The sequence below is a fragment of the Cavia porcellus genome, unplaced genomic scaffold (genome assembly GCF_034190915.1).
Source record: "Cavia porcellus strain 051 isolate PalLab524CR breed Dunkin Hartley unplaced genomic scaffold, mCavPor4.1 scaffold_6, whole genome shotgun sequence".
In the NCBI taxonomy this organism is placed as follows: domain Eukaryota; kingdom Metazoa; phylum Chordata; class Mammalia; order Rodentia; family Caviidae; genus Cavia; species Cavia porcellus.
In genome coordinates, this window is record NW_026947489.1 from 89,965,608 (window position 1) to 89,974,249 (window position 8,642).

Below are 8,642 nucleotides of genomic sequence, written 5' to 3' on the forward strand. Positions count from 1 at the left end.
AATCAGCCTGAGAACCCCTAAAAGATTCAGTAAGGGTTAAAAGTCTTCAGGGAACAATGACTTATTTATTCAAGAAGAAATCTTTTATCTTGTTTATACTTCATAAATACACAAAGCCAGGAAACCTAATACTGAAGTCACAAAAGGCCGAGGGCTCACGCAGATTTATTAAGCCTCACAGCCTCTTGATAAGAAATCTGTTTCTCTCATTTCCGTGGCAGCTGTGGACATGAGACCACCGCCCTGCAGTGCGCACTGCTGGCCCTCTAAGTGGGGAAGTACACTCCATATAACGAGAGATCTGGTCTTCTCTTATTTTGGTTTTCCTAGGAAAGGAGGGAATTTTTCACTGATAAGAGCTCTCAAATGCCAGATATACTGATGTATGCCTATAATCCAGCATTCAGGAAGCTGAAGCAGGAGAGTCTTCAGGAGTTCGAGGCCAGCCTGGACTATATAGAGGCTCTGTCTCAAAAAAAATCAAAAATAAAATGGTCCATCATACTAAATGATCAAACTAAATGTTACATGATAGTTAATTTCCTTGCACCACATTTATTATGAATAAAAGCTGAAATATCTGTATTCAAGTGGATAAACCACTGTGACTGATAATGGTGAAGAGTCTGAGAAGCCAAATCACAACAGAACACAGGACATTTCGGGATGCTCCTAATGCCAGAGACAGAGGAACAATCACTGAATGCTGGGGGCCACGTAGCAGGGCCGCACTGACCTAGGGAGTTACAGCCGGGTGTGGGACACTTCATGTTGAAATTGTAGCTCTCGTGAAAGCGACGGCGCTTGGGGCGGTGAGAGAGGTCGCTGCCCGAGTCCTTCAGGGACACGTCCTTGGCCATGCTCTCGTCGTGGGACACGTTGGGGCTGGAGATATCAATGTCAGACTCTGAAGAGGGCGCGTTTCCAGTTGGCGTTCTCGGGGGTGACTCGTCATGATCCGCCGTGTTTTTGGTTTCTAAGCAAAAGTCATTGATAGAAACTGTGAAAGGGGTTCCTTTATAAGTTTGGGGGCTTTTCTGTTCTCTCTCCATAACTTAGTCACTTTTAGCTACCCACACTGGCGCCACTCTCTCAGGTGACTTGCACCTTACTTCTGGGTCTCTCCTCAATGCCAACTACAGGCATAAATAAAATTTTAAAATTACCACCCTGTTTTTCTCCTAAGAAACAGTAGATAAATGGGTGCAGGCTCTACACAGCATGAAACATCTTGGTGTGAAGGGTGCCTTGGCCTCCTCCTGAGCTGGCTCACTGATGGTCTCAGTGCAATCACCAAACTCTGGGGTCTAAATCAAGGACTGCAAACCCAAGGTCGATGGGGCCTGGGCACGCTCACTGCTGGTGTAAAGGGGACACTGACCATTCCAGGATGGCCAGCTGCTACTATGGGTAAATGATTGGTTTAAAAACAAGCAATTAAAGTTTATTGTTTTTCTGAAGACAAAGTCTCACCACACTGTTCAAGCTGGCCCTGAATTCACAGCCATCCCCCTGCCTCAGTCTCCCCAATTCTGGGATTACAGGTGTGCACCACCACTCAGGTCAACTCAAGATTTTTATATGAAATCGCTGGGCTTCCAAATCCTGGCAACAAATTTAAGAATGTTAAACACTCAGCAAGCAAACACCACAGTGGTAGCCAGGAGCTCAGCACCTTCTAATCCCTAAGGCTTTGGGCTGGCGAGTCCTAAGCTCACCGGTTAACAGACAGAAGATCGCCTCCACTTAGCAACCTGGAGGAGGTGGGGCTGACGAGCACAGCCCTAAGGGAAGTGGGTGAATCCTCCTTGGCCTGGGTTCAGAAGGTCCTGCTCCCTCACTCCTTCTACAAGCCCAACCTCACACACTGCAGAGAAACTGCGGTCAGATCCTCCTCCGGCCCAGCTGACCCTGGTCTGTGTCAAGCATCCCCCAGACTGCTCCCCCAGGGACCCACTGTGACAACGCCCCTCGCCCCAGACCCCTCACCTCTGTCTGAGAAATCCACCACCTGCTCGGTCTCCGAGCCAGACGAACGCGTCTGCCGCAGCGGGTACTTTTTCGGGGTCACTGGGTTGGGCTGCTGCTGGCTGCGGGTCACTCTCCTGGTAGAATAGGCAGGCTCCTCGGTTCCAAAGGACTGCAGGTTTCTGACGGGGCTGGAGTCTGATCCCGATTTTAAAAGGCCATAAAATAAAAGAGAAGGCAGTCTGTTTACTTCTCTGCGTAGGATGTGGTAGGGTGGAGACCCTCTTCCTCCTCTTCCTAGTGCACAAAACCCAACAAAGCTTCCGAAGGTTTGTTAGCTAACACATAAGCAAAAGGCTCTGGTTCAGGGACAGAGATAAAACACAGTTCAGGGTCAACAGCGGCGAGCAGAGCGCTAGGCTGAACACAACTCAGCTCCACACCACCGCAGCAGCCAGCTGTGGCTCCCAGGCAAGGAGACCCTTCAGCTTGTTTCCTCACCCACAAAGAAGGATGCCAGGTGCCGTGGCGCACACCTGTGATCTCAGCACTTTGGAGGCTGAGGCAGGAGGTTTATGGTGAGTTCAAAAGCAGCCTGGGTTATGCAGTGAATGCAAGGCCAGCCTGAATTACACAGCGAGACCCTGTCTCAAAAAAGCCCAACGAAACACCCAAAAGCACTAGCAGCCCAGTCGTCAAAGCGGAGGAGTAAGTGAGAAAGAAAGTAAATAAGCAAGAAAACTCACACAACACAAAGCCTGCTATCAAGCACCTTATCAGTATCAGCTGGTCTTCTCTTTCCTCCCTTCATCTAATCCAGCATAAAAAAGATCCCCTACTCCTGGGGATTTACATCAGTGACATAAATGCCCATCTGGCAAGCATGAAGTCATAAGTTTGATCCCTAGTACCAAATAAAAAAAGAAAAAGATACCCTACTCCTAATAGTACAAAGACATACAGGTACTTCCTTTCCTTAGGGGCCTCTTGTGCCACTCAAAATAGACCTTAAAGATAAGGCAAGAGCACAGCTAAGTTCTTCTGGATGGCAAAACTGATTCTTTTGTTTTGTTTTTTTGGTACTGGAGATCGAACTTACGACCTCGCACTTGCAAGGCAAGTGCTTATGCCACTAAGCTAAATCCCTGGCTCGGCAAAACTGATTCTGAAGCTTCATCAGCCCTTTACACCTCCTGCCTGATGACAAAGGAAATAAAAGAAATTCAAACCAAAATGAAAGCACATTTTAGACAACAAAATTATGCTACAATAATGCATAAAATTGTAAAGACTCTCAAAATAAAATTGAGCTGGGTGTGGTGTCTCACCCCTGTAATCCTAGCGTTTGAGAGGCTGAGGCAGGAAGATCCTTGCGAGTTCGAGACCAGCCTAGGCTACAAAGTAAGCTCAAGGCCAGCCTGAACTGCATAGAGACTCTGTCTCAAAAAAGACAAATAAATAAAATTAAAACCCTCCAACTTGCAGGTGGGAAGTTAGCACTCAGCAAGCTGTAAGTCTGCACACCTTTAAGGAATCTGTTCACAAGACAGCCTTCATTTTGCTCTGGAGAAAGTGGCCTTTACTTAAACTACAATGTGAATGATATACCCAGGATTTATGTGATTTATGTCACCAAGTAAAATGACAAACAGATCCACAGCTCTGGGCCCCCTGTGTTTATTTATTGTCTTTTTGAGACAGGGTCTCACTATGTGTGACCTTGTGGAGACTGGCCTTGGGCTCACTTTGTAGCCCAGGCTAGTCTTGACCTTGCAATGACCTGCCTGCCTCAGCCTCCCGAGTGCTGGGATTACAGGAGTGCACCACCACGCCAGAGGTCTTTTGTGTTTCTGATCTGTCTCAAACTTAACTTTCAGGTGTTACATGGCCAATTACACAAACTTAACTTTCAGGTTACATGGCCAATTACACTTTCTAACAACATGAGGTCCCCATTTGTGCATATGCTGTTTCCTCTGCCTAGAATAACATTTTCCCATTTCCCAACTTGTAAATTCCCCTGAGGTTTCCTTCTGGCAGACCTGCTGTAAGTTGCTGCCCCACATCTGGGTGACCGGAGCACTCTAAGCAAATCTTTCCCAGCCCCTTCTGCAGAGCATTCCCACTGTCAATTCACAGCTAGGAGTGGGGGCGCCCACCTACGATATCAGCACCCTGGGCAGCTGAGGCAGGAAGATTGAAAATTCAAGCCTAAACTGGGCAATTCAACCAGACTATCTCAAAATAAAAAGGGCTGGGGATGCATATCAACACAAAAGCCCTGGGTTTAGCCCCAAACATAACACTCACTCCTTATCAATTCAGGTTATCTTTATCTCACACAAAAATTGGAGCTTCACTGAGACAGGAATGATGTTCTCTCTACTCTAGTATCCTAGGATAGCACAGTTCTTTCTTTTTTTGTCTTTTTGAAACAGGGTCTCGCTATGCGGTTCAGGCGGGCCTTGCCCTCACTTTGTAGCTCAGGCTGGTCTTGAACTTGCAACGATCCTCCTGCCTCAGCCTCCCACGGGCTGGAATTACAGGAGTACACCACCATGCCCAGCTGCACAGTTCTTAAATTACAGCAGCAATCTATAACCAGGCTCACTGTAGTAAAAACTTAAAAGTTGCAAAGTCAAGGTAAAACAGCTACACTTTCCTTTAAAACTCTTTAAAAAATAGGAACAGTTGCCAGGTGTGATGGCTCACACCTGTAATCCCAGCACTGGAGGCTAAGGCAGCACTGTGAGTTTGAAACCAGCCTGGGCCATGAAGTGAACGCAAGGCCAGCCTGAAATGCATAAGATCTTGTCTCAAAAAACACCAAAAAAAAAAAAAAAAAAAAAAAAAGAGAGAGAGAGAAAGAGATTCTTTTCTTTACTGTCAAAGCAAAATTCTGGGTATTTACACGCAGATATTTAAGAACAAACAGTTCTATCAAATGTGTATTTAAGTACATTCCAAGATAAAACAGGCTTTTACAATCATTGCGTCTCATGTATTAGCAAATTCAGAAGACTATTTTAAGCCCCTCAACCCTGCTAGTTGAGCGGGTCTACTGATCCTGACACTGTGGCGTTAAAAAAAGTGACAATCAAATGGCTCATGAGACACCTGCGCCCACAGCCACAGGTGCTCTAAGCCCACAAACCCCACCCTATGCCAACAGAAGCATTTACAAAAATGGGTTGCTTCTTCATTTGCCCTATGCTTTACCAGGTTCTGCCAACTCCGCCAACCCAAGAGCTGCTTTTCTTATCAGAAGCACAACAAGGAGATGCCCAGTCAGCCTGCTGGGTAGCCTGCTCGGGCAGGAGGAGGGCTCTTTACCTTGGGAGCTCTGGCTGAGCCGGGCAGAGGAGCGGGTGACGCGGGCGGATCGGCGGGACGTGCCATCGCTCTCGGAACTGTCTGTGTGCTCGAGATCTGTAGAAAAATCGGAATCTTCCGTTCCATCTGAACTACTGCCTGCATTCCTCTGCAACACCATAGATCCAGAGGTTAGCACAGATGCATTGACTCTGTGGGTTTTCATTAGCACTGGAAATAAAATGAACCACGGCGCTGGAAACACCAAGTTCAAACCTAAGAAAGAATTCCACGTGCGTTTCACCTCCCTGCCCAGAGCCAGCTTCCCTTTATGTGGGACATTTAAATGGAGCCCCATACACTCAGGCACCATTGCTATAAAATGAAAGAGGAGAATGACTTTTTACTGTATTATCACTAATTCCGAGCCAAGTCCATTTGGCAATCAGTTACACAAATTGGAAATGACAATACTAAACTCAAAACGGTCTGGGTGACAAGCATGCAGAGAAAAAGTCCAAGGTAGTGTGAAAAATGTTGATACTAGGCCTCATTTAAAATATTAGGGAAATGGGGCTGGGGATTTAGATCAGCGGCATAAGCGCCTGCCTTGCAAGCAGGCAGTCGTGAGTTCGATCCCCAGTATCGATAAAAAGGAAAAAGACAAAAAAAATTACGGAAAAGGTTTTTTTCAAGTCTCCATGAACAGGGATCACATTTTTTAAAAACAATATATTAAACTGGGGTGTGGCTTGGTGTTAGAGCCCTGGCACCACACATATACACGCCCTAAAAATCACATACTGTTTCAAAATCTGAAGCTGAGCCAGGAATGGTGGCACATGCCTGTCATTCTAGCACTCGGGAGGCTGAAGCAAGAAGACTGCTTGTGTATTTGAGGTCAGTATGAGCTACAGAGTGAGTTCAAGGATTCCAGGCCAGCCTGGAATACATTGTGAGATCTTAGTCTAAAAAAAAAAATCATACACACACTATGGGCCAGGGATATAGCTCAGTGGCAAAAATGCCCACCTGGCAAGCACAAGGTCATGAGTTTGAACGTGGTACCAAAAATAAGTAAGTAAGTAAATAAATAAATAAATAACACACACACACACACACACACACACACACACACACACACATTACTATGGCCTATAACTTGTCTGCAAAAGATAAAAATTCTTCTTATCCCAAACATTTATCCACACAAATGCCAGAAATGCTAAAAAAAAAAAAAGAGAGAGAGAGATACTCAAGGCTCACAGGTACTGAAAAATAGGTTTTTACAAATTCCTATTTCAATTCATCGTTACTTGTTAGTGATTAGAGTAAACAGTCCCAAAAACATAAAGACTGCTTGATCAATTCACCACTGGCATTGTACTACACTGGAAAGGAAAGCACACAGCCTCTGTCCGTAAGTGGACCAACCACCATGCAGCCACATCCCCAGCCCTAAAACCTGGTTCATTATTCAAAGAGCAAACCACTTAGGACCAGCTGTGTTTGAAATTCATGTCTCAGACTTTTAAAAAGGGGTATTTCACATATATCCTGCAAATAACACGTTATAATCAGACACATCAGTATTTCTGCAGCAAAATATATAAATAATCATACTAAATAAGACACATATAAATTGTAAGCAGACTCAGGATAGCTTGGGGACAGGCCTGGCACCAAACATTTTATTAAAAAACTGAGATTTCTGAGAATACCTTGTATTTGGAAATTGCAGAATGAGAAATGTGGACCAAGGCTCCGATACTATTTCTGCATTTCTTAACATAAAGGCCACCTACCAATTTAGGTCATTTTAAGAGACATTACAAGTGTAAATATTTAACTTGGAAAGCTTCTGTAAAGAGAAAGATTTCTGCAGAAGTGAGCAGAATGCCATCAGTGCTTTGCAGATATTTCATGAGCAACCTTTTCAAAAGTGAGCAAAAAAATCCAAGTCACAGCAAATCACTGGGATGAGACAGTCTCTTAAAGCCACTTCGTCAGTCGATAACCCCCATATGTGAATCGCTGACCTCTGACCCTGAACGACACACATATTTGAATTACAACTGTTCGATAGCTCAGCCTCTCCCACTGCCTGATGAGTGGCTTGGGACACCCTAGCAGACTTCCATGGGCTCAACTGCGGAAAAAAAGATGAACATGTTCCTGTGTGATCTTTTAATCTTAGCAAGATTTTTTAATTTTACGAACTTCATTTTCTAAGCGAATAATGGAAGTTGACGGCTCAGGCACAACATCCCTGAGTGGGATCCCTCGGGAGTGGGCGCTGGTTCCCCATCACCCACTTCTCTGCTTTGTTGTGTTCCCACCTGGAAGCAAAGGCGGCACAACAAACCCCGCCTCTGCGTCTATCAGTTTCTCCACCCGGAAGGGCAGGGACTCAGACCACCCAATCAATCAGGGCCCTGCTAAGCCGCGCCCCCACGGGACAGACTGCCAAGCCTGGCCAATTATGACAGGAGGGATCGTTCTCCACAGCCAATCGTACAGTGCCGGGGCCGGGCCCAGACACCGCCCCCGCACGCGGGGAGGTGACCGTTGAGCCAAACAGGCGGCGTCACCAGCCAATCCATATGCTTGCAGACGTTTCATCGGCCAATTAGCAATAAGAACGCCTCTGATCACGGCAAGCAGAGGGCGGGAATAGTTGCAAAGCATAGGCCGAGGCCAGGGTCGGGCCCACATTTTTCTGTCGGGTACGGTAGAAGAGAAGAGAGGGTAGCTGAACTAGGTTTGGGGGAGAGGGGAGTTGGAACCCGACCATGGTGAGGCGTGGCTAACGGCGTCACATTGCTCCGTCGACTGTTCTTAGAAACCCGCCATCCCTCTTCTCCCATTTCTCACCTTCCTTCGCGGCATTGCCGGCGGCTGCGGCCCGACGGTTCCGATTCGGGCGGCGGCAGCAGCCGGAGGAACGGTGGCTCCGGCGGGCTCCGTGGCGGCCTCTGTAGCAGTCCCAACCCTGCGGACGATCCCAAGTGCCTCCTGCCTCTCAGCGTCTAGTGCTTTCTGCGCAGGCGCCGCGGGCTGGAGCGCTTTTTCCTTCACTTCCGGCTGGGCTCGCGTCACGTGACGTTGCGAGCCAAAGACGGTTCTGGGAGGGTCTCTCCTTTTGGTGAAGCTAGCGAGTGCCATTTTGGAAGTGGGCAGGAAGTGCCACCCATAGGAGAAACTTGGGCCAACCATTTTTAGTTAGGTGAGTGGTACTCTTTGTGGATGTAGGTAGCCATTCTTGTGTGGGGCAAAATCCCAGCTGTTGAAGTTAACGGTTTTCATCATTATCTTGGGCAAAATTTCTCTTCCTGGTCGTATTAATTTGTGAAGTCAGCGAA

General features: G+C 46.8%; 1 protein-coding gene across 2 annotated transcripts in view; it reads right to left on the reverse strand.

Annotated features, from left to right (window-relative positions):
- The window catches only part of Kat7 (lysine acetyltransferase 7), a 28,921-nt gene extending 20,575 nt beyond the window's left edge, over positions 1-8,346 (reverse strand). For both annotated transcript variants that reach the window (XM_003466876.4, XM_003466875.4), the window contains exons 1-4: positions 8,155-8,346; positions 5,302-5,449; positions 1,990-2,166; positions 737-976 (exon numbers count right to left, since the gene is read on the reverse strand). In XM_003466876.4, coding sequence (XP_003466924.1) covers positions 737-976; positions 1,990-2,166; positions 5,302-5,449; positions 8,155-8,169 — 580 coding nt within the window. In that variant the 5' untranslated portion in view covers positions 8,170-8,346. The remainder of the gene's footprint in view (positions 1-736; positions 977-1,989; positions 2,167-5,301; positions 5,450-8,154) is intronic.
- Positions 8,347-8,642: the final 296 nt, after the last annotated feature.